The sequence below is a fragment of the Rhamphochromis longiceps genome, linkage group LG10, assembly GCF_057381845.1.
Source record: "Rhamphochromis longiceps isolate RC_006_pf linkage group LG10, R_longiceps_female_GT1.1, whole genome shotgun sequence".
Classification (NCBI taxonomy): domain Eukaryota; kingdom Metazoa; phylum Chordata; class Actinopteri; order Cichliformes; family Cichlidae; genus Rhamphochromis; species Rhamphochromis longiceps.
Window position 1 is genome coordinate 27,228,220 of NC_140566.1, and position 26,496 is coordinate 27,254,715.

The 26,496-nt window shown below is 40.3% G+C and overlaps 1 protein-coding gene across 2 annotated transcripts; it reads right to left on the reverse strand.

Moving 5' to 3' along the window:
- Positions 1-593: 593 nt before the first annotated feature.
- Positions 594-26,060, reverse strand: trim37 (tripartite motif containing 37). 2 transcript variants are annotated; one of them, XM_085421177.1, is made up of 26 exons: positions 25,824-26,060; positions 23,946-24,015; positions 23,680-23,781; positions 22,340-22,380; positions 21,851-21,967; positions 21,442-21,529; positions 21,203-21,325; positions 18,933-19,056; positions 17,749-17,816; positions 16,714-16,838; positions 16,394-16,444; positions 15,957-16,038; positions 15,748-15,824; positions 14,899-15,078; positions 14,685-14,799; positions 14,266-14,457; positions 13,779-13,912; positions 13,580-13,662; positions 11,547-11,795; positions 10,093-10,401; positions 7,879-8,025; positions 5,296-5,491; positions 5,098-5,189; positions 3,555-3,665; positions 2,478-2,520; positions 594-2,331 (listed from the first exon to the last, which is right to left on the reverse strand). In XM_085421177.1, the coding sequence occupies exons 2-26, from the start codon at positions 23,964-23,966 to the stop codon at positions 2,322-2,324; spliced, it is 2,880 nt and encodes a 959-aa protein (XP_085277303.1). In that variant the 5' UTR covers positions 23,967-24,015; positions 25,824-26,060; the 3' UTR covers positions 594-2,321. The 2 variants fall into 2 exon arrangements, with proteins under 2 accessions (XP_085277303.1, XP_085277304.1); XM_085421178.1 differs by having other exon boundaries at positions 594-2,520.
- Positions 26,061-26,496: the final 436 nt, after the last annotated feature.

The window sequence follows — 26,496 nt, forward strand, 5'->3', positions numbered from 1 at the left end:
AAAAGAAAATATACACATAAAATTATAGACTGCAACTTCTGGAAATGTAAAACAAAAGCAGCTTTTGACAAAACAACATGTGAAGAATATGAGCTTTTCCATGTTTCGGTCATGTATGTGAAAGTGCGCAACAGTGGAACAGACGAAAAAGCAGAATTTACAAGATGAGCTGCAATGGACTTTTTCAATTATTAGTGTAAAGACTTGGTGCGCACAAGAAGTCCATCTTCTTTCAGTCCAGCTGTTAAAGCCATGTGCATTCAGGCACAGCCTCAAAAGAACATACTCCAACATATTTACAACACAAACTCCCGATTATGGGAAGAATAAGTGGCTTTTAAAATGAGTTACAGCTGAGGGGTGAAGGAGAAAGGTCTGACAGAGTGCTCGACATGTTTTCTCCCAGTGAAGTGCAGCAACAGCGTTTCACTCGTGTTCGCTCTGTTTGTTCAGAGAAGTGAGGTGAGAAATAATTAATCCATCAAGAAAAGCCAGCAGGGCAGCAGAGCACACGTTACATAATTACAGCGATTCTTATTAAGCTCTGCTGTCAACTCCTCAGAAAACTAAATGTGCCTCGACTTTAAAGGGTCAGTTCACCCAAAATTAGAAACACACTTTCATTCTATGCAGATTATTTTTGTTTAGTTTACTCCCCCACCCAAAAAAAAACAAAAACCAAAAACCTTCCATCCTGGGAAGTTTTCATTAGAAGGTCCCCACATATTTCCAATTAAATTATCAATGGTAAGAGGGTCTAGAAGGAAAGTCATTTTTCAGAGCTCCCCAAACTAATTAGCACTCACCTAGAGGTGCAGCAATTATTCAGTAAATCTAGATAAAGAGGAAATTAACGGGCAAACTTTCTGATTAACCGATCGTTTTTTTCTGCGACAGTCATTTTTCACTCTTTGGAACCATTAAATAAGCCAAATGAAATCCTGAGAAAATGATCCGTAGGATTAATCGAGAGAGTACTAAGTAAATGCCCTGCGTGCCCCTCCATCGTGTCCATGTAAGAACAGCAATCTCACTAATAGATAACACTACGTAAGCTTTTTAATTTGGGTGTACTAGCCCTTTAAATTTTGCACTTTTGTGCCTGAGTACAGCCCACATACAGAAACTCTCCAGAGCAGATGTGCTGACACACCACATCAGGAACACAGAGGTGTTACTAATAATTTAAACAGAGCTACTGCCTCAGTTTCAGCTTTTCAATGCTCGCTCACTCACTGCAGACTTAAAACATGGAATAAAAATAAATAAATTTAAAAAAAAAGGCAGTTGTTTTAGTGGTGTTTGAATCTGTGGGAGTGGAGAGGAGCAGGTGTGGATAGAGTCCAGTAAAGCTAACAAAGATTTTTACAGAATCAAGAGAAGACCCAAACTCAGACTGCTCCTTTAAATTAATAATAACTGATGAGCTGCCAGGTGTGCTGTATGTGTGTCAGTCTCTGCGGGCAGAGGCCCGTTGCCCTGCAGTCACTGGTGTTTATGCAGATGTTGAACTGAAAACACCTGCCTGAGAGTCTGAGGGTCACCGCGGAGGCTGCGGTGTGCTATGAAGTTTCAGCCCACAGACTGCAGCGGCAGCTTCATAAACCACGTTACTCAGTTGATCGTTTAGCCTTTTCAAATGTCAAATAAAGTCTGACGCGGCTGTTATTAAGAGCGAAGACATTTACATGACTTACAAGGAAAGCTAATGGTTCACCTCGAGAAAAAGAACAAAAAAAAAAAAAAACTGTGTGTCTGAAACGAAGCGTTTGAGCGGTGGATAAAGAGAGCCGAGTGGGTGAAGGAAGAGGAGAAGGTGCTGGGCCTGAAGGGCAGGAAGACTGAACTCAGCATGAACAGCACAGCAGTAGAAACACTAAACTCTTATTGACAGGCTACATATTATTTACATATATATGCTGTAGACAGGCCAGACTTAGAAAAGCATTTATACACAAGGAATTAAATAAAGTGACTAAAAAGCACTGCAGTCCTGCTTCTATGCACCTAACACTGTTAGAAATTCAGTCATTAAACAAACAGCAGTGTCGCCATTAGTACGTGGCTATTAAATAATGAGACTAACTGACTTACGTAAACCCAGTGCTGCTATATAACAGCCACACTGACGAGCAAAAAGCAGCACCGAGGGGTCAAACCCCCGAATGAAGACAAACCCAGAACAGAGAAAAACAACTTTAAACGCAAACGGTGATGTTGTTTGTCTTGAAGGGAGCAGCTCTGTTGTTTCTGCACAACATGAAGTGACGCTCTTAACAGTTATTTCATTAACTTCTGCCATGGTCCTATAATAAAGACATTCAGGAAACTCTAAGAAAAAAAAACAAGTGTTTGTTTTCAGTTCATGCATAACAAATAGTTTCTACTCTACAGCTGTGTGTAACTAGCATGTGTGTCCTCTCCAGCCATTATTGCATCGTTATTATGGCGTGAAGCTGGCGCCCTTCTGCGCTCACCTGTCAGCAGGTAGACTCATGTCATCAGACAGGAGCTGCTCTCCTGGAAGAAGTAAGGAGGAAAAACACGCCAATCTGTGTGTTACTCATAACACTATTACAACACAAAATCAGCATCTGAACAGGAGACAAAAAGTACCAGGAAATTCCCAAACATCTGACTATTAAATTATTTTAGCTATCAGTAATCCACAAATATACAGATGAGGGAAAAAAACAAAACAAAAACTGCCAGGGTCGAAATCATTAGTCTCTCTGATGATGTGCATCCTTTTTGCTGGATAACAGTCTGCTGTCTCACACACCACCCCTGTGGGATCCCACTCACCTCATCCAGTTGCTCTCATGTTTTAAAAAAAGTAATAAAAAGAAGTGGTACTAATACTCATCAAATATAGTCGCCCCCCAAATCTGCGGGGATTACGTTCCAAGAGCACCAGCGAACTGTGAAAACTGTGGATTTTGGATGTGGTCAAAGAAAATGCCTATAAATGCCTTTAAAATAGTTTAAACCCTAAATATGCATTTGGGCAGCATCATAGAGCTTTAAGAAGAACAAAATGAAAAACACAAGAAAACTGAGCAAAACACTCGAGATGGCTACACGTGGTAAACTGATGATGCAGGAATGCTGGACTCCATCTGCCAGAGACGCAGTAAGGAGAAATGAATAACACCCCTGGACTGGCTACCTTTAAACCTCCTGCTTCTGAATACAGGGGTGGTACACCATCCCAATCTGCCTTCTCCTTAAAAAAAAAAAAAAAAAAAAGAATAAATAAATAAAAAATAGTAAAGGATGTGCAAGGCTGTACATGAACGATTATTATTTAGAGTCTAAGGAAAAGTCTGCGAACGACTGAAGCTGCGAACTCTGTACATGACTGTACATGTATACTATACACGCACATACCAAAAAAGCGCTAGAGCAGAAAGAGAGGGAGGAGTGTGTAGAGATGATAACCACCAAAGAAAAAAGGGAAACATTAACAGATTCTGCAGAATCTGAACAATGATTTTAGTATCTACATCATGCACCTTGGCTCTGCCTCATTTCATGATGTGTGTGCTGGTTACCTGTGCAGGGTGGAGTGTGGTTGTCGTAGCGAGAGTTGTTGCTCTGCAGGGCCTCGTCCTCAGTGTCGCTGTCGCTGCTTGTAGCCGTCACCAGGACAGATGCCGGCTGATCTGCAGACGAGACGAGAAAGAATGAGACTGTTACACGTGTGCAGAACTCTTTAAGTTCCAACTTCTCAGGCACGCTCATAATTCAGTGTTACAGAATTCTTATTGCGGGAGTATAGGGTGTCTGGCCCATTGCTACGGGCCATTCGATCCCTATACAACTGCTGCAAGAGCTTGGTTCGCATTGCTGGCAATAAGTCGGACTCGTTCCCAGTGGGTGATGGGCTCCGCCAGGGCTGCCCTTTGTCACAGATTCTGTTCATCATTTTTATGGACAGGATTTCTAGGCGCAGCCAAGTAGCGAAGGGCTTTCACTTCGGTGGCCTCAGAATCTCATCTCTGCTTTTCGCGGATGATGTGGTTCTGTTGGCTTCATCGGGTGAGGGCCTCCAGCTCGCACTAGAACAGTTCGCAGCAGAGTGTGAAGCAGCGGGAATGAGGATCAGCACCTCCAAATCGGAGGCCATGGTTCTCAGCCGGAAAAAGGGTGGAGTGCCCACTCCGGGTCGGGGATGAGTTCCTGCCCCAAGTGGAGGAGTTCAAGTATCTCGGGGTCTTGTTCGCGAGTGATGGGAGAAGGGAGCCGGAGATTGACAGACGGATTGGGGCTGCAGCTGCAGTAATGCGGACGCTGCACCGGTCCGTCGTGGTGAAGAGGGAGCTGAGTGTAAAAGCGAAGCTCTCAATTTACCCGTCGATCTACGTCCCTACCCTCACCTATGGCCACGAGCTGTGGGTAGTGACCAAAAGAACGAGATCACGGATACAAGCGGCAGAAATGAGCTTCCTCCGAAGGGTGGCTGGCCTCTCCCTTAGAAATAGGGTGAGAGGTTCGGCCATCCGGGAGGGGCTCAGAGTAGAGCCGCTGCTCCTCCACATCGAAAGGAGCCACGTGGGGTGGTTCGGGCATCTGACAAGGATGCCTCCTGGGCGCCTCATGGGGTTGGTGTTCCGGGCATGTCCCACCAGGAGGAGGCTCCGGGGCAGACCCAGGACACGCTGGAGAGATTATATCTCTCGGCTGGCCTGGGAACACCTTGGTGTTCCCCCGGATAAGCTGGAGGAGGTGGCTGGGGAGAGGGAGGTCTGGGCTTCTCTGCTTAGGCTGCTGCCCCCGCGACCCGGCCTCGGATAAAGCGGATGAAGATGGATGGATGGAGAATTCTTATTGAATTGATGGATTTCACAGACCATCAGTCAGAATAGGGGAATGATTCCTTTTTTAAAGTATGCTGAGTGCCAGATGTTCTTTTTTAATTAAAGAAAGTATCATCAAGCTTCAATTTTGCAAACTTGTACCAAGACTAAATTAGACTGACTGACGGGGACACGGCCTTGTAGCATGACGCACAAAACCCTGCCTGGTATACAGAGAGCCAATCCAAATCATCAAACACAATCACTCCTGAGGCTCACAGTTAGAAGGTGAACCAACCTTCACATGACAGCAGCTGTGCAGACGGCACCTCCGGCAAGGACTGATGGGAGTTTCCTGAGCTCTCAGATTCACAGTCCAACGCAGCTGCCCTGCAGCGGGAAGAAATGAAAGACATATGGGACCCTGGCGTTCCATTACACGGCTGTCTCTTGCAGATATAATTTTTCTTGTGCGTGAGGAGTCTCTGGGTCGTACCCCAGGCTCCTGCTGCCACAGTTCTTGCTTGAAGCCATGTAGCTCGATGCTGCCAAGGTGAAGATGTCTTCCCTGGACCCCGAGGCCCCGTATAGCTGTTGCTCCATCGTATATTGCTGCTTAGAGGTGGAGGGCTGCTCTGATGCGGTGCTGAGAGACACCAGGGGTCCCTGGAGGCTGTCAGCCTTCAGCACTCCTGGAATGAAGACAAAAGCCAAGTCACGTGATGGAAAAGTGGGAATGTGCTAAGAAAAGATAAAACAGGGAGCTGAGTGGGTGTGACCATAAAGTAATATTGTGTATTATTTTTCTAAAAAAAAAGCCCTGCTGGCGAATCCCAGAACCCATCAGTCATTAAACTGCAAATCAAATCTGGAAGCACTGAAGACACTGTCATAATAAGTTTCCTTAGAGCCTGAATAAAAGAAGCACTAGCGTAAGCATCGTCTTGAGGAGTGTGCAGAAATCTCTAAGTTCGACCTTTTTCGGCATGGCTTGCTCGTGATTCATTAAAATCAGAAGAGTTTATCTTCTTTGGAGCATGAAAAGTGTTTCTTGGGAATCAACGTCAAAGATCGTGGGACGTTCAGTTTGAAAATTCCACTATGAATAAGTTATAAATGCCTCTGCAATGAAGCAGGATTTTGTCTCATCCAGGTTCATCCTGGGTTTTCTGTACCACGGAGGAGGTTCACACTTCTTATCAGGGTATATCAGCTTGGTAACTTAAACTGCGAGCATAATTAGAGATCAACAGATATGAAATCACCGCCTGCTGATTAATTCCTTGGAAAACAGCATCACCATTCCTGGAAAAACCCTCGGACCACTGTGTGCAGACAGTAATATCTAATTTCTTTCCATTTCCCTGATGATCAGCAAGAAATACAAATTCTCAGAGACAATTTTATTGTTTCATTATTTTTCTGTTGGCTGTGAATAATTTTTATTGTTCTACAAGCAGAGCACTTCTTTGTATTTGTTGACCTTACATCCAGTGTGCATGCAAAACCAACTTAAAAATTTATTTAATAAAATAATTAATCTTCGGTATCTTTACACATATTTACACAGTTGGCGCACTTTCTTTCCAAGCTTCAAATAAGTTCAATTTCATTAACATAGTAGCTCTTTTATTCAGAGCTGTATGTATTAAATTAATGTAGAGTGATTGGTTATCTCACATCGCTGACTCATCTGGAGCAGCTGTGTTACTTTTATTCTGTATTATGGCTTTACTTGCTGATACACTTAACAGTGTGATTGTTCAGATGCTGGCAACGCCAACCATTTTTACATAAACGTTCATACGCAGATCAGGAAACCCTGGGATAACTAAAAAAGTTCATAACCAGCTTTGTGTAACCACTCATCGTGATCGCCAGTGTTGGGGTAAGTGAATCCCTTCATACTGCAGGTTTAGGAGAGTGTATAATGTCTTTGGATATCTATTTATTTTGATCAGATGGTGGTGCTACAGAATGTTCAGTGGATAATAAAAACCACTGTGATTTGCTGCCTTAACTTTATACCTCGTGAAAACCCTACTAGCAGTAACCCTTGTTTCCCTTTTCTGAACCAAACAGTGTCTGCTTATAGAACAAAATGACTGGGTTTACTGCAGGTGGTCTCCGCCTATACAGTTACCCCTGAAAAAAAAACAAACTATTCTAATGGTCATTAAACTAGGTCATTATTAATATATACTGAGGTGTCAAAACTAATCATTATGGGTACAGGGGAGGTCATCACATATTGTCTGTATTGGGAAGAGAGTTACGATGATTTTTTTTCCCCAAATGAAAAACCTCATTTAAAACCCTTTAAGGGGTTTTTTTGTTACCATGATATTCAGAGTGTCTTAAAGGTGAACTAACTGCAGGCCACACCATAATACTGATATGAAAAGTTTTAAAAGCTCAACCTCTTAAACCACAATATATAATTTATGATGATTACATGACTCATAAAGGGGAGATCATGAACTGCACGTCTGAAGGCTAATCTAATAAAGTCACCTATAAAAGTCAGGAATCAGATTTTTTTTTTAAATTCTTATAAAAGAAAAGTGTTACTGTTTTTGTGTCGATGTTAAAACATAAAAGCAACTAAAGAATCACAAACTATTTTAAGTCTTAATGAAGCAGTACAGGGGAGAGTAAATATAAAAATCAACTGCAGAAACTTCAGGATCCATCAGGTGGATACTTGACTGAGTAAAGTGCACTCAAGCAGTCAAGCTCTGCACCCTAAATTTTCAGCACAATCACTGTTGATTCTCTAAAACAAAATCAAAAAAATAAATAAATCAACCCTTCTCTATCCATATTTTGTCTAAACAGTTGTAAATGTTCACCTGAAGTGACGAAGTAACAAACAAATGATCACCTGACTCTGCCGTTTGTCTTTATTGCACTTTAAAGATCAGTGTTTCGGTTTTACAACATCTACTGTTCACGTCATTCTCACAGATTTGAATTCGGTTTTTTAGGACAATGTTACACCTTGGCTGTGATTTTATGCAGGTTTAAAGGAGAATAAAAAACAAACAAACAACAACAACAACAACAAGAATACACTTACCCTCTGCTCCTCCCATCCCATCTTTAGGATGCAGGCTGAGCTCCAGAGCAGCTTCTGCTCCCCTCAGGTCTTTTTCCATCTCCTCTGGACTCCTCCTCTTCACAACCAGAGAGCTGCTGTCCAGGACAGGAGACAGAGACTTCCTGGCTGCACACAGAACACAGACACACAAATGTAATAATAATAATAATAATAATAATAATAATAATAATAATAATAATAATAATAATAATAATGATAAAAACCATATTGATTGTGCCAGCAGAAGTCCCGTGAGCCTTGTTATCTGGAGTTTAATCTAAAGATAGTGAGGCAGGCCTTCCTGGCTTAGTGTAATAGGGGAATATGGAAAGTAAACTAATCCATCTCTTCCTAAGACTGTGCCAAAACAAAAACAGCATAATCTGTCCTGACAGAATAGAATCTCAAAAAGTCCAAAATTTCTCTGGGCACATTTTTCCAATGAAAAATTAGCCTGAATATCATCCACTGATGTTTCCCAGAGCTAGCAGGCAATATTACAAGTTTTATGCAATGATTAGGGTTTAAAAGAGTTTATTTCCCTTATAAGCTATAAATAAAGCTACAAATGATGTAAGGTTAGTTGGATCCAAAGAAGCAGCAAATATTGACTTTCAATGTTGTAATTAAATGGTAAATGGCCTGTATTTGTATAGGGCTTTACTTAGTCCCTAAGGACCCCAAAGCGCTTTACACTACATTCAGTCATCCACCCAGTCACACACACATTCACACACTGGTGATGGCAAGCTACATTGTAGCCACAGCTGCCCTGGGGCGCACTGACAGAGGCGAGGCTGCCAGATACTAGCGCCACCGGGCCGTCTGACCAATTCCCAAAAGACACAGAAAAAAAAGAAACTGAGGCTATGCCAACCTGTCAACTTGCTTCAGTCTCAGCAAGAGCATGTTAACCTGTTAGGTTTTAGCTTAGTGGATTCTGAGAGTATACGTATATCTGAGAATATAATGTAAACATCCTGTTCAAAAACAGTAAAATTTAGACCATGTAACATGTAACATATTGGAATCATATAAACACTTGGCAATAAATGAGTAATAAAAAATACTGGTGGCTCCCAGTGCTGTCCCTTAGCCTTGTAGTAGATACACTTGTGGTAAAATCCTATGTCGCCTTGTTCTAATGTCATTGCATTCAGAATATTTTCAGAAAACTTGACCTCTGACCTTGAGGTTAAAGTCGCCAGGCTTTGAAGTTGTCTGAGATTTTTAGTAGATGTACCTGTGGTATCAATATTTGAAAATATTAGGCGACTTCCTTCTTGAGTTATCACGTTCACAAACTCGGGTGTCCACACCGCCCACCCAGCCCACAGCAATAGCTCATCAGCCTTTTGCAGCTGATGGGTAAAAACGATATGTGTCAATTTAATATTTTGCAGTATTTTATGTTTCTGACCAAGTCCGCTTAAAAATGCTGGCCATCTGTAGTGCATTAATCTGCACTCTGCAGGCGAGTGCGATTTTTGCGACACTCGAGTATAACTTGGAAAATATTAGCTTATAACCAACTGCTGTTGTTGTTTAGCCAATTCATACTACTTCGCATGTGGCCGCTTTCTAAAAAGATACATAAAACCTGATTAGGTAGAACGGCAATGTCCAACTTGTCACTGTTTTCAAGATTGCAGGGCAACATGGTGGATTTTTACAGTGATGAACAGCTATACCTATTCAATAGATTTACTGTTCAAAAGCTAAAGAAAAAAATATCTGTAGGTCATCATGTACATTTTCTGTGATCTCCCAGCACAGATACGATGCTCTCTCTCTGTTATGTTCATTTGCTTTTGCAAAGCACCCCCCCAAAAAATTTTTTTAAACAAAAGTATTCGGGACAGCCCTACATATGAGTACCCTTGACAACTGACAGTGTGGCAACCCACACAGATTGTCCTCTCTATTCCGGTTTGCACATTTGCTGTGTACTTTGTCCACCAGAATAACATGCCATGCAAAAAGAAGCAGCATAGTTTTCACACAGCTCTTCATTTCTACAATGTTTTTTTCTTTTCAAAAAGAATTCAATAAATTCATTTCCTCAGGCAGAGATTGAGATAATCAAACGGACCAACTGTAGCGTGGGTAACCAGATAACTCAGATTCCCTGTTTGGTTGAAACTGTCACTGTTTACACATTAACACTGAACAGCTTGCAACAGCAGTCCTCACCGGGGCGGCAGGGTCTGGCTCGAGTCGCAGCTGCTCTCCCCACCAGGTCAAGCTCGCTGGGTTTATGACAAGCTGCCATCTCTGAATCGCCGTGATGAGACGGGAGCTCTTCAGCACCGAAGGCCCCAGATGGGCCAGGCCTGGGCTCCGCTGACCCCCGCACCTCCAGCACTTGACTCTTGACATCGGCCATCTTGCTGCGGACCTCAGCCATCTGAGCCTTGAGGCGGATGAGGACCCCCGAGTCCGGAGCTGATCGTCGCACCACCTGCGGACGCCGCTCTCGTTCCTTCCTCGAGTGAGGATGAGCTGAAGACACAAGAAACAAGTTAGAGAAGCAGATAAGGTGAAGCTCCAAATATACAGCTTAAAACTATGTTTGGGGCTATGGTCGCAAGCTGCATGGTGGTTCGGGGACCAATCAGAAGCTTCCCTGTTGGTACTGAGAAAAAGTTAAACATCAAATGTACCTAAAGTCTTTTCACAAACTGCATGGCAGTTATGCTAAGTTCGGTTTAAATTCTCCAGATACTCAGGAAAACACTTCAATACTTCCTTTATTACCTCCTTTAGCAGAGGATAGCGTCCTATAACTCACAACAAGTGGTGCAGATCACATAAATGTTAATTAACAGTCTGTTTCCTATTTCACGTAATAAACTGCTGAACTAAAGGTCTCAATGTGGCAAACATCTTATTTTACTTTATATTGTTTTTTTAATGACCTGTAAAAGTACGTAAGATGAGATTTTTGTAGTCCTTCAGATCACTGTCGTTTCAGACTTAGTAACATCAGCTGTTACAAGGTGAGAGGGTAGTTTGTTGCCCTAAAAACTGTTTTTCTCTTTCCACCTTTCTTCAACGCTTTTAATCGAACAGGTCAAGAGAAAGTGGTTACAAAAGGATGCTGGTGGTAATGGTTTTGACCAATTTTTAAAGAAAAAAAAAAATCCACAACAAATTAGCTCCAATGTTTCTCCTAGCAGAGGTGCTGGGACAATATTAGTCCCAAGAAAACTGATTTTGGTCTTTTTCTTTGTTCTTTTCACAAAATTCTTGGCGTTCGCTGCACCCTTCTTTCTGATTCCTGTAAGTTTAATTTTCCCACCCTGAAAATGAAAAGTTTGGTCTAATGTATTTCTTCTCCATAGAAAGCAGCAAAACCGATTCATATCGAAAGCAAGTTCAAATCCATCAAAAGAGAAAAAGGATGAGACTGATAAGAATCAGCATGAGGCTCTCTGGTAATCTTGTGCAAACACAGCGTTTATCCCCAAAGCCTACAGAACATCCTACATGTGTTTTCTATACTTAAATATGTTGAAACCAGTGCTGTTTACATGCTAACCTGTGACCTTACAAAGTGTTTTTTATTTTGAGGAACCCCTGTGTCAGAGTTTGAGTAATGACTCCCAGTTTAGTGGGACTGATATTTTGTTAGCGTGCCTACAGACCTTGGCTGTGGAGGAGAGACACCGGAGGCCGAGGCTGAAGACCCCACAGGGATTCCACGCTGCTGCGCTCCTTCAGATCCAGCAGCTGGATCAGGATGACCGGGTCGATCTCCAGGAGGCTGTTACCACCTGGCCCAACAGCACCGGTGGCGGCAGCAGCAGCAGCAGAAGCTCCACTGCCACTAGTACTACGACCGGCAGCAGCTGCAGCACTACGGTGTAATGATCGCACACTGGAGTTGGAACCGCCTGCAGATCAGACACAAAAACAGGGTTTATATGGTTCATGTGTGGCTGTGCTTAAATTAAAAGAGGAATAAGGGGTTATTTAAGTGATTATTGCTCCATTTCTCCTTCCAAATATTCATGTTTATGTGTTATTTGAGCTGTTTCTTTATGTTGGAGATCTGGTGCTCTTCATTGTTACTATAGGTAACTAAAACTAAACTAAAAGGCATTGTGAAAAACCTTTCAGTTAACTGAAATAAAAACTTGATTCAAAAGTAAACGTCTATAGGATATATTGTGTCCTTAAGTTTTTAATATGGTTAAATTTGCCAACAAAAAGCCTGAGGAGGTTTTAGCTGTCTGAACTTCTTAAATTTTTTAAAATACTTTTTTTCCCCCTTTTTTCTTTTTTTAATCTTTAGACCTACTGAATCTGGGATTCAAGTTTAAGTGAAGCTCAACAGAAACACTGATCTGGTTTCAAGCAGCAGTGAGACATGTTATTATCTGTACAGCCCACATGAGTTTCTGACTGGCCAGTTTCCAGCTGCTGGGAGAGAAAATTCTCTAAAGGTTTTCCAGACAAAGAAACCTGCATCAAAAACAGAGTTACAAAACAGGCTGGAGTCTCTCGCTGAATTGTAACCTAATCATAAAAAAATAAAAATTACTCCAATGTGGGATGTAAACAATATGCAGCAAAGATATGTTCAACTCTGACATCTAACACCCCCTCCCCACACATGTACACACACGGACACCAAGTGCTTCTATATCGGCAGGCTGCGAGGGGCATGGTGCACCAACACTGACTCATCCTCTTCATGCCTTTCAACACCAACACAGTCAAACACGCCTGAAGGAGCCGCTTTGAGGTCCACCATCATATTGCTGTGATCTGCCTCTACAGTTGTCAAACAACACAAATAGATTCCTAAAATTCTCAAACAGAGGCTGACTTTTATTTGCCTCAACTGAGGAGACAACAGGGCCTTTATTTGAGAAAGGACAATAAATATTTGATGGTTACACTCCGTAAATGGAGGGAATTGTTCAGTAAACCCACTGGGCTTTTGTAGCAACTTTTAGATGAACATTTTTGTCATGAAAATAATCAGATTTAACGGTTTAACTGCCCTACTGAGTTACAATGAGAACAAACACCATATTTTATTTAAATAACTGAAACATATTCATTTATACTATTAACCACAAGTTACAGCCCTCTAAGAAGAACTCAAGCATTTAGAAATCTTTTTTTTTCCTTTTTTAAAATCATGCTTTCATGTAATATGAATTAAGACTGGCTAAATTGCACTTGTATTTTGATTTAAGAGCTTCCATTTGATATTTCTAAATAAGAAATAGAGGTTTATAATCAACTTTAATGTGTGAAAATGTCCTTATTTAGAACATCTGCTGTAAATGTACAACATTACACCTTGAGTAATGTGCATATTTAATATTACTTTAAATTGTGTTCTGCTTTATAGTCATTCATTATTGATTTCTCCTCCTGCTGATTTATACTTAAGAACAAATTAATGAAAGCTTATTTCAGGACACAATTTGCAGGGGTAAAAAAATAAACAGTTCTTTGTTGTTCAGCAGCATAAATCATGTGTTCACAAATCATGGTTCTAAGTTTGTTTCTGTTTGCATAGGTTAAATAATCCTTCAAGAACATAACGATAAAACTGACATCTGACATTTTTAACACTGCTGTGTGTTAAAAAAACAAAACAAAAACATGTCAGCTGTGGGAAACTCAAATCAAACAGTTTTATGAATGTTTTAAATTATACCCGTGGCTCCAGCCAAGTCATCAGGAAGCTCTCCTTCTTCTGTGTCCAGGTTGCCGATGAAGTCGACATCATTCTCCCCGGACCTGTGAAAATATTTCTGTTAGTATCCATTTCTTCAGCTTACCAAAGCCTTCATTATCAAATTACCACCAAGCACATTTTTTGTAGAAAGTTTCACAATAAAGCCATTTGTGCTCACATTGTCTCCTCGTCTATGTCGTTCTCCTCAGTGTTGCTGGTGGCTGTGGAGCTCCCTGAAGTGCTGCTGCCATCCAGAGGGTTCACCTCCTCTTCTGTCAGACAGTCCACCTCCAGGTCACCGTCTGACAGCTCCTGGACAACAGAGGAGCCAGGCAATTAATGAGCTGTATCTCGTACAGGAAGACGCTGGATCCCAAAACCTCCAGCTCTTATTCATTTGATTTTTAATTAAAATTCAATGAAATGCCCCATAAAAAGAAAATTTTAACACCAATAAATTAATAGCTTAATCAATAAAATACCTAAATAATACTAGATAATTAGTAGTTTTTGACATAGTCATAACACCTCCAGTGAAAACATGATGCCCATCACCTAAGAAAACCTGTATAAGCTCAGCTATGCACAGACACCCTCTCGAATAAGAAAACATTAAGAAGCAATCAGCTGTTTTTTCAAAGTCAAGCAGTATTTTCCATCCTCACATTAGAGTCATCGTGTTGCGTCCTCTCTTCTTCTTCTCCTTTCTTATTATTGCTCAAAGTGGTCTGAATCTCATCGTCACTCTTCACCGAGCGAGGGTCTCTTTCAGAGGTCGTGGTTCCCGCAGCAAGCCTCAGGTCAGGAGGCGAGGAGCTGCGTGAGGTCTGACGGCGAAATAGCTCGATAGCGAGCCTCTGGAATCAGAAATACAGAGATTCGGGGAATATTATTTAGCTCAAAATAAACAGACACTTAATTATGGAAGCAACTGACTCAGAGACTTTGGCATCTTTGAAAACTTTGGAATCTGTTTACTCTAAAACAATGGCTGACGAGAGTCAGTGAATCCTAAATTCAACAAACAGTAAAAAAACAAAACATGCCTATAAATACAGAACACAAACACGGACAGACAGAGTACCTCTTTGAGATTGTTGATCTGCTGGATGTAGCCACTCTGGGCCGACTCCAGCTGGCTGATGTACCAGTACTGATCTCGGCACTTCTGGAAAAAGGTAGGTGAGCGAACCTGATAGCTGAGCAAAGAAAACCAATGATACTCAGTCACACTGGGATAAAAGATCTCCAACTCAACCTGATTCTACATGATTAGAATTGGGCGTGCGTGTTCTCACCGGAGGACCAGTGTGTCTGTCTGCATGTTCAGGTATCCCTCACTGGCTAGAAGATCAAGCCTGAAGAAGCGGTTGTAGCCCCAGCATTCACCGACCTCAAAGTCAGAGGCAAACTCCCGAATTATGTTCTTTGTGGGGTCACTGGAGGCCTGATGGACCATCTCCACACGGTACTCATATCTACGCATATCAAAGAGCATATCAACACACAGGAAATGCAGCAAAAGCAGAACTCATCCGGGACTTTTGAGGATGTATTTCTTTAAAGAACTAAAAGACAGTGAACGGATATTTAACACACCAAACTAGAAGTGATTAGTTTTTCAAGCCACAAGTATTATTGAGTCCAAGTAGGATCACCTGATTTTGGTATTAATCGGCTAAAAATGACAAAATTTGATGCAATTTTCTCGTTAAATATTCAATCAGGGGTTCCCCTGTTGCTCCCCTGGTTGAAGCGGTAACACGTCTTTAAAACATGAAAGAAAAAGTATTATCTCCTCACTGATGCCAAACTCATTTTTCAAATATCCTATATCATGTAATGTAGTGGTTTTTGTTATACTGTGCATCTATTAGGACCAGATTTTCATTTCATTTTAAAACAATCTTGACGGTTTTATGAAAAACACTGGCTGCATTATAACTGAACATTTTTAATCTATGTGTCTTCCTGCATGTTAACTGTAAATTATTCAAATTGGACTTGAAAATAAATCTTTTACGCAAGTCAATTTAGCCCCAGGCTTGACTGTAAAAAAAATAAATAAAAAATTGTCACAGAAAGAAAACAGAGCAGAGGAGGAATTTATTGAAAGAGCAGTCAATGTACAACAAAATATTACATACTTTGATGTTTCGGGAAGTCCTGCAGACAGTTCGAGGAACACAGACAGATAGTTTCCACGAACCACACCGTTACCGTCCTGCAGAAACACAGAGACATGTGCTGCTTTAGCAAAGACAACGTGATTTCTGTCTAAATTACTACAGTCACAATAACCAATCGATGTCAGCTAGAACTGCAGCCAGGTTTTAAAAGGCATACATCAACTCACTGGGTAGACTTTGAGTCTCCAGCAGAGGCCAGAGATCTGCAGGGGAGGGCTGTAGACCGGGTCAGCCCGCTGCCTCAGGGTGCTACAAACAAACATATATCAAACGAGCTGAAACCCTATCAGGATGTTTTGATAGATTTCCCATTTGAAGCTTTTAACTGGTTATTTTTACTCTGACTCATTTTATTTTGCATTTATATTTGAGTTTAACTTGTAACATTGTAATAGTGTGTAAAGAGATTTTAATCTCAAGGAACTTAGTTAAATAAAGGCTAAATAAATTTTTTAAAAGTACCTTACATTTTTCCATAGTTTATAAAATCCTCAACAAAATTTAAGGATGGTGTTTGAAGATAGGAAGAAGCTGACAGTATGTCAGAGTGAGAGTTCCTTGTTTGTCTTCTCTATGACCAAATGCAGCCTCAGAGATGATTTACCTGAAGTTGACTAGAACAAAAGTGCTGGAGTCATAGGCAGGAACCAGCTCACTGAAAGCACAAAGAGGAAAGATGACTGCACATAAAAGCACAATAATTAACCTGTAGTTTACAGTCACTGTCAGGTTATTTCCTTTAGTATTATGAGCCATAAAATTTAATCGATTGATTAAAAAAAACAAAAAAAAAACAAATGGGAATCTCCTGCCACATAACATTTATTATTGATGATAATTTTTGTTATCCCTAGTAGCTAAGGCATTTCGTTGCATCCTCCCTGGACCGTGAAAAGCGTCTGGTGTTGCAGCTGAGGATATTACCTAGTGAAGTCTGGAGGGACGGGCGTGGTGACGAAAGACTGCATGGGTTTCCGGTGGACCTGCTGGAACATGAGGAGGATCTCTGGGCTCTTTGAGATCAGTTCGCTCTTACTGCAGGAGTGAAGCTGTTCAGCATACACACAATTCAGGAAAATCATCTCGTTACTGCCAGCAAGCAGCTGAACAATCGATGATGTGTTGATTTTTGCTCAGAAAAAATAAACAGTTAACTGAAATTCAACTAAATGTTTTACTTAATTCAGTAACAAAAGAAGCAAAGTCAGAATATAAAAGTTCATTTCTTAAAACAAAAAACAGTCTCCCACCTGACCCCCTCAAAATCTGATTCTTTTGTAAAAAAAAAATAAATTGTAATTGTAATTCAGTAAAATGTTACATTTATGCTATGAATATCTATGAAAAATAGTAAAGTGCAACTTTTTTGGAGTCATTTTACAAAATAACTTCAAGATGGTAAATGAGATGACCCATCCCTCAACGCTGCCAGTATTTCTGTATTTAATGTGCTGTAATATTTTCTGGCTGCTACTCTTAGTGCAGAAAAGCTCATGATTCATCACATCACATTGTAAGAAACAATCGTGCAAATGCAACATGCCTGCTCGCCCGATTTGTCGTGCAACATGCTCTGCTACGCAATAATGAATAAAAGAAGTTCCCACAGTGTAAAATAAAGCACTTACAGTGAATTCTCACCAGCTCTGCAGCCATTACATCATACTTTTGGTTTTATAACTTGCAGATGTATTGTTTGGATAGACCTCAAATTAGTCGTTTCCTTTTTAAAAACAGTTAACAGCACAGTTGAAACTTTTAAAATATTGCACCAGACACTTGCTATAAGAGAGGATTTAAAATATACCTTGACCTTAAAGACTGGAATAGTGTTGAATCAATGAGACAGCATGTATTGCTGTATTGTGTGTGGGGTTTCTCAGCTTTAATATTACACAACTAACAATATGCAGTAGGAAAAAAATGAATGGAGGCTTTGATCTGCTGCAGACGACCAACCTGATGCTCCACCTCCTGCAGCAAAGACTCCAGCAGCTCCGTCTCCTGGGTCAAGGACGTCTTCTGGCCTGATGGGGAGGAACGCAGTTCTATTTTCAGTACTCTTGTGCTGAATGTCAGCCCTGATGGAAGCTGCTGAGTGAGAGTGTGTGGGAGTGCAGGTTGTGTATGTGGGCGCCAAGTGCACGGATCCACTCAGTCCAGATAAATATTTCATATGTATATTACCCGCAGCTATAAAGGGCGCCTCTCACTGCTTTCAGTGGGGAGTCTGCGTGTTTTGTTGGGTGAAGGTCTCGACCTTTAGACACATTTAAAGCCAGTCTTGCAACAACAAGAAAACTAAACACTGCCATATGTCTTTAACCTGTTAAAATGATGCTTATTCTATTGGGAATGCATAACCAGGTGGCGACAGAACTGGGATTAATTTATTTAACTGCTGAATATTAATTAATGACTACAGTTAGTAAGGGTGACCCTAACGTACCATTCTCTTCAGATAACTCTAAATATGTTTTTTCAGCAGTTTCATCTCTTATTTTTTGCAAAATACTGCTGAATGCTCCTTAATTCATGTTTAATGATATTTTAATGGTAAAAAGATTTTATGTCACCCCGTCAGCAAAACATTCATTTTTTTAAAAATACTCCTGGCTCTGTATGATAGCCGAAATCTGGTCATCTCAGACATGCAGTTCTGTCTGTGAGTGCCCAAGCCCCACCCGCCTGCTTTTCAGCCAATCGGAAGACAATTGTTTGACCTTGTTCTAAACAGAGTTTGAACCATCTAATGGGCTGCAGGACATTTTTTTGAACAGTTAATCGTGCAAAGCTACTCTGGTGAAGTCAAAAAAATGCAGGTGAAAATGAGAATAATGTGTCCTCTCCTGCAGCCTAAAAGCCAGTCATTCAATTCAGCTTACCAGAGTTCTTTCAGTATTTTTACATAAAAGTAGGCAAGGTGTTCAGACATGGAAATAATGAGCTTGAAAGTGGTCAAAAATGTTTTTAAAATAAGATTTGAGGTCAGCTCTTTTTCAGATAAAAGCAATGCACTGAAATGATGTGTAATTAATTAAATTGAAGGTTAAAATGTATATAAAAAGCTAAAAAAAGAAAAAAAAACCATTTATCTGGACATCTGCTTTTGACAGTGAGTGTGTGCACAGTGTGAGTCCTACCCATGAGGGTGATGAGCTTATTCTTGAGCTGGTTATCCAGACGAGCGATCATCATTTCCACGGCGTTACGTATCTCTCGGACCCTCTCGTCTTTTGCACCCCTAACTGCCTCAACGTTCCTCTCCTGAACCATCAAACAAAACACACAAACACACTGTGTTAAATATGCGTTCACTGTGTCAACTTCACTGACAAGCTTTTATTAAAACAACAGTGCCATCTGCTGGATGTCAGCAATACAGCACGCCCATACTGTAGGCTGCGGATTTGATATCATTTTGAAGTCTAATCCTGTGTGTTGATTAGGACTGTTGTTCAATTCAATTCAATTTTATCTATATAGCGCCAAATCACAACAAAAGTTGCCTCAAGGCGCTTTATAATGTACAGTAGATACTTTATTGTTGTGGTCGCTATATCACAATGTCACATCTATCGTTGGATGTGAAGCATAGGAAATTGGGGGTAACAAAATAATTCAACTTATATGATTTATCAAGATGATATTTCATTTTCGAATGGAAGTATAATCACAATATACCTAGAGCTAAAATTTGACCACTATGATAATCTGGGATATGGAATTCAGATTAATGCAGTCCAAAGTTTTTGGTCTAACAGACAAACATGAAGGTATCCCGAGGCTATAGAAGCATCCTAAAAACTCTCAGGATACATCATTCAGTAGACACACAAACCAACAAAGTCAGGCACAATCACAGAAAGCATTTAGCCTTTTAAACAGGAGAGTGAGCTCATCCTCTCGCAGGACGTATTATATTCAAACAAAAAGCAAAAGCAGACTCCACAGACACTGAAACTGAACACAAGCTATGACGCAAACAGACTGAGTGTTTTTGCCTTGTAACTGACTTGCACTTATTTCAGCATTTATGGGCATTTTAATTTATTGTGTTATAGTTTATTATTATCTATTCTTTGTTTCACCTTTCGTCTCACTCTGTCCATCATGTCAGGTGACACGATACGTGTGAAGAAGCAGTTAGAGAGTGGATGCTTTCATAAGAGAGATAGAGAGACAGGCAGTCTTCATACAACTCATCTATGTGTATCTTTCAGGAGTATCATGATAACAGTTCCCTGAGTTCACTGCTGTTTGCTTTAATGTCACTGCTCAAATTGAGAAGGCCAGAGTGACCCTCAGGTGCTCCTGAATCCCACCACCGAACTACAATAATGTAGCAGTGTAATCACACAAATAATGACCAAGAAACACTGCAAAGTGCTTTGTCGGGACATTTCATGCTGTACCCAGTTGACATTAATAACCTGAAACTTTAAAGTGGGCCTCAGAGGTCCTAAGTTAAAACAATTTCCACAGGCTCTTTGACTTAAGCTTTCCTCTACAAGTGGGTCATTAATTGGGCTCTATGGATTATGGAGCTGATTTTATTTCTTTGTGCAAAACAAAAATGCTAGTTATTTTTTATATTAATGTCAGAAAATAAAAACATTTATGCATTTTCTGCATCAAAAAATGAATGTGTATAAATTCCTATGGCAGACAGTGTAACACATTGGCTTATCATAACAGTGGCATGTAAGATACAGCAATACATATAAAACCTATTCCTTCAGCAGAGAATCTAAACTCTACTTAAAGCAGCATAACTCATCGTGGTAATCTAGACCAGCGGTCCCCAACCTTTTTTGCGCCACAGACCATTTTATGCCCGACAATATTTTCACGGACCGGCCTTTAAGGTGTCGCGGATAAATACAACAAAATAAAACTAGTACCGGTACCGAAAAAAAGAAGATTTATTCATAACACACGTGAAATGACCCAGGAAGACCGAGTTAACGATAAAAACGATAACAAAATAACGCTGAAACCCGATAAAAACCCTGAAAACCACACATTTCACACCTGAGCCTCAACTCTCGCGGCCCAGCACCAAACGACTCACGGACCGGTACCGGTCCGAGGCCCGGGGGTTGGGGACCGCTGATCTAGACAGCTAAGAAAGGACACCTTTGTAATACTGAAAACTGAGTTTGCCTCAAGATAACTCGCCAACCCATTAATAATTCTTCATAGTTGAGGGAGAGAACATCCCTCAAGTCCCATGAATGTCAAGAAGAATTCAAATATGTACTAGGATATGAATCTGCAGTTAAAAAGATTTACTGAAGAGGTGAAGGTGAAAAGTGATGAGTGCACGAAACAGAAGGAGTTTGATCTGACAGGACAGTAAATATCAAACTATTGAGCATTTGTTGTTCATAAGAGAAAAAGCAGTCCTCACCACTTCCTGCACCAGACTGATGAGCTCCATGAGGCGGCGGCGCAGCTTGGCAACCTCCTCCTTCACCTTGGTCACATGCTGCTCATAAATCTCCACCAGGGGCTTAAAGGTGTGGCCGCCGTGCTGGAAGCAACCAAAACAGCAAAATTCACCGGACGCCATCTGACTTTTATGTAGCGGAAAACTCATTAATGAGAGCGTTTCTGACTTTGCCAACTATTATATAAGTGAAGCATTACCATGCCTCCCCACAGGGCACACTGGTGACAGATGCATTTCTTACAGGTCCAACAGAAAACACTCAGCTTCTCGTGATGGTTCTCACATCTGCAGAGCAACAAGACAACCACTGTTTGTTTCCCACAACTGTACCAAATTTGATTGTTATTCTCTGAGTTGAGCATCACAGAGCATGTATAAGTAACCCCAACCAAAAAAAAAAAAAAAAAAAAAAACCAAAACCCTGACAAATATAAAACAATGGTGACACAGAATGAACAAAACTTCTTAAAATAACTTTTCATAGTTCTGGCATTAAGATTTGATTTATGAAGAGAAATTTAAGGAAGACAGGGATATAAAAATGACAAGAACACTTTCAACTCAGAAAACAGGACTGGGACTGAAAGACACTTGTCAAGAACTCACTTGTCTTTATCGTTGTCCTCATGCTTGGTGAGGCTGCAAAGCTGCAGGGTGTCCAGCTGCTGGGTGACCTCCTCCGCCCAGCGACAGTTGACAAGCTCCCTCAGCTGAAGTGGAGCCCTGTACAAAAGAATGCACACACATATTTTAATAACTGCATAGCTATTCTAACATTATGAAGCAGATCAGAAAGTTATCTTGAGGCTTTTTGTCTGTTTCGCTACGTTTCATCAGTTTTATTGGTGTTCTCCTTGCCCATAGGATATACTAAAGACATAATATGCTTATGTCTTGCTGAATTAACTCACATCGAATTCATATGTATTCCACGCTGTTACATTGTGAGTTGTATAGCTCTTACACACTGTTTTTAGTCATTACTCTGGTCTTACCAGGTACCTTATGAGTTCAAACAAAATTCACATGGACCATGAATTATTCCACCAAATGTGATTAGTTATATGAAGTAGATGTGTGTTAGCAGGTGCTTACCGACAGTGTGGACACTGTGCTCTCTGCTCCGTCAGCCATCGCTGTTACACAGGAGAGATTTCAGCTTAAATACAAGCAGCACAAACAGTCTGCCAAAGATTCATGATTCAGGACATTTTATATTTTTTTCTTATTTGTACATTCCTTATAAAGACCAAGAAAAACTAAACTACACAAACTGATCCTACTGAGTGTGAGGATAAGCAAAGACTGACTCATGTGAATCATCGGCATCACACTGCTGCACTGTTGACCAAATATTATTGAAAGGGAACAGTAACAACTGTGGTTACTGTTGGTGGTTATTAACTTGATAAGTCATCTCAGTATTTATCAATGTAGCTATAAAACATGAAAGAAGTAGCGGTGGCAGCACATGACCGATCCCAAAACCAGTCACCATCAAATTTTACAAAGATAAAAATAACATGTATAAAAAACACGAAGATCTTACACACATAACGGTGGGCTGAAAGATACACAGGTGTGCTGGACAGTGTGTAGTTTATTATTTTTTAAAAAGTGCTGTCTGAATGTTTGTGTGTTCTTTAAGGGTTTGGATAGTAAGACTGGAAAAGCTCTACATAAATCCCAACTGTGTGATTTAACAGACTTATCTGTCGCATCGCTTTATCATTAATGGCTCAATCACATTAGAGTAAAAATAGGACATCAACCTCATTTCAAGTTGGGAAAAAAAAAAAAAAAAAAAAAAAAAACCAGCCTAATGCCTGGTGACTTCCATTATTTTATTTATTTATTCCCCACATTCAGTGATTGATTTCAAGTAGTTGCATGAAAACAGTTGGTTGCCCAGAGGCTGAGCGTGAAACACCCTCAACCAGCAGGTGACCACTTTTAATCACAAGGTGGCTGCACAGTTTGGCTGCTTGGAGGCAACCTCTCAAATAATTGTGGTTTAAGTCTGATTCTATGATCACTCACGGACAGGTTGGCGAAGTTTTGCAAAATCTGCTGTCTATAAAAACGGACTAGCAACATGCTGCAAGCAATCTGAGTCAGTCTGCGCTAATAAGCATTTGCAACATGTGTTTCTGTAACAGGGGACTCGACAAAAATTGTTGGCAACTGGTTGCATTTGGTTTATATTCCTCTATAAAACCAAGGTTGTCAAGTACGTATGTTGTTTTGTGGCCCTTGTCTTTGAAACAACTATTAGAAAAGCAACAAGACTGTACGTTCATTGCACATAGTCGCAGTAATTTTGGTCACATCACAAAATTGATTAGATAAAAACTAAGATACTTGTAAAAACTGAATGCAGAGTTGTGGAGTGAGGAGAACATTTTCTGATCGCTGCTATGTCTAAACAGACTCACTCGTATACAGCTGAAGCAGCAGAGTTTGGAGCAATGTGGACAGAGGCGAGCATCCCTCAGTTTCTCCATGCAAATGAAGCATCGAAACACCTCAGCAATGCTCTGCACAGGGACAGAAGAACGTTTTAAACCGACTACAGCCACAGAACTCAAGACCACAGATTATGAAGATTAAACCATGCACATTACATGAATTTGGTAAGTAATACACTATACAATACAATATATAATGTAATACATCATAGCAGTCTAACAGTGAAACTGACCTCAACACTTTGCTCATCCATTTCAGCCAGTTTGATGTTCTGGGCCTCACAGACAAGTCAAACAAGTATTCTAAAAAAGAAAAACAGTATAAGGATATATCAATAAACAAACTGTGCTTTAGTTGGACAGTTGAAAGTAGGCACCTGACATTTGAGATCAAGGTTTGCAGGATTTGAAACCTCACAAGCATTTCAGAAGGTTTACAGATGTGATGTAGAAACTTGATGGCTTTACTGCAAGCACACTGAGAATGGACCCCTAATTTTTGCTTTAATTACTTACATTTCTTAAATAAAACATCACTGTATAGAAATAGTTTTTTAATACAATTTAGTAATTTTAAGTATTACTAAAACAAATAATATTACTTTTTAAAATAAATACATCACTTAATTGTTAAGTTTAAATCTATACTCACAAGCCACTTCATTATTACCCCCATTCAACTGGTAGTTAACACAAATATCTAATCAGCCAAACACACAGCATCAACTCAGTACATTTAGGCATGTAGACATGGACAAGACGGCCTGAGGAAGTTCAAACCGAGCATCAGAATGTGGAATAAAGGAGATTTAAGTGACTCTGAAGCATAGCTGTTGGTGCCAAATGGGACCTATGACTGCATAACACGTTGAACCTTGAAGCAGAAGATCAGATGACCACACCGAGGACCACTATTGACAGCCAAGAACACGAAAATGAGGTTCACCAAAACTAAACAGGACAACAGAAGATTGTTGAATTTAGTGTAAAAAATTGGTGCTATAAAGATGTGGGGGACATTTTTTTTGGCACACTTTGGATCCGTCATACTATGTGAACGTCTTTTAAACACCACACTTAGTATTGTTGCTGACTATGTTCTAAAAGGTGCTTCTAATGAGCTAATGTGCCATGTGAAAAAGGTCAAATCCCCTCAAACCCGTTTCTTGACCATGACAACAAGTACTCAAATGTCATTTACAGTAATCAGTCCAGTACAGTACCTTTGGGATGTGATGGAACAGGCGATTCACATCATACATGTGCAAATGAAACACCTGCAGCTGTGTGATGCCATCATGTCACTATGGACAAAATCAAAGGAACGTTTCCAGCTATTTATGCCACAAAGAATTAATGCACTGCTGAGGGCACAAGGGGGTCAAACCTGGTACTAGGAAGGTGTAATGTAGCTGGTGAGTGCATATGGTCCGGCATGTCTGGAGCCTTTTTTGCAACTTTAAAAAGCAATTTACTCAAATGCTTAATAAAGAGAAAGTAGCATAAGTTGTATTTATTTATTTTTATTATCATTTAATTATTTCTTGTGAAAGCAAAAATGGCACATCTTTTACTTTGACATATCGTATATTAAATGGGGTTTGGAAGGTCTGGCCACATAAAAATCCAGGAATGTGCGGTAGTAAACAGCAGTTTTTTTCAGGTATTTTTTTAATATTTTTTTTTTTTTTATTTAATATCCGAGTAAATGGGGAAAACGATCAAAATTGTCACCCCTGCAGCTCTAATCGATACTCAATAGTTGCACGTGGTGAAGATGAATGTAAACCTCAGTAACATCAGTGCAACTGTGTCTGTAGAGCACAACACAAACAGCGGGCTCGCCTACATTAGCAACAACATGACAGTTGTTGTGAACGGCAGCCTGCAATCTGTGCCAGAGGCCCAGCATCAGCAGACACAAAACCAGTCCGACAGCAGCAATGGCAGCAGCTATAGATGGAAGGAAGATATACCCTGACAGCAGCATATAGCAGGATAGCCTGAATACAAAAACATATATAAGTGCGTGTATGTATATTTATATATCTAGAAAGAGAGAGAGAGCTTTCATAGCTAGCTTGCTCGCATTAGCAGGGTCGTTCACTCACCTAGACGGAGAATCGGCTCTGTCCACCCCGCCAGATAAACAAACCACGGCTAACGGCTACATTATAATATATTACAACACCTCCGTCGCGTAAAGCACCGCAAAAAAATAAAAAAGACTAAAGTGCTACTCAGATTTAGCTGCGACAAAATAGACCTCACACTGTGCCGCACCAAGGATGGTATACAGCTGCCTTTCTACCTAAGCTGAAGATGTAACAGTGGTTGGTGAGAGGCTGTTTGTCCCCTAGCAATAACCAATCGAATGGCTTTTTTTCTTCTTCTATTAATTTTATGTGTTTGCAAGTGACAGAAAGTCTGTGGGGCTTTGCCGCCCCCAAATGGAAAGTTTGGGAAAGTACAGCGTAAACCTAAGGCAGGGCAAAGCACAAAGTGTACACTGTATATCGTAAACTGTATCGTATACTATATATAACTGTCTAATATATATATATTAGTATATTAATAATATATACTAATATGAATGTATGTGTATATATATATATATATATATATATATATATATATATATATATATATATATATATATATATATATATATATATATATATATATATGGCATACATGGAACGCCATAACCAAGTGGCCGGCATAGTGTACAGGAACATCTGTGCCGAGTATAACCTAGAAGTCCCGAGGTCAAAATGGGAGATG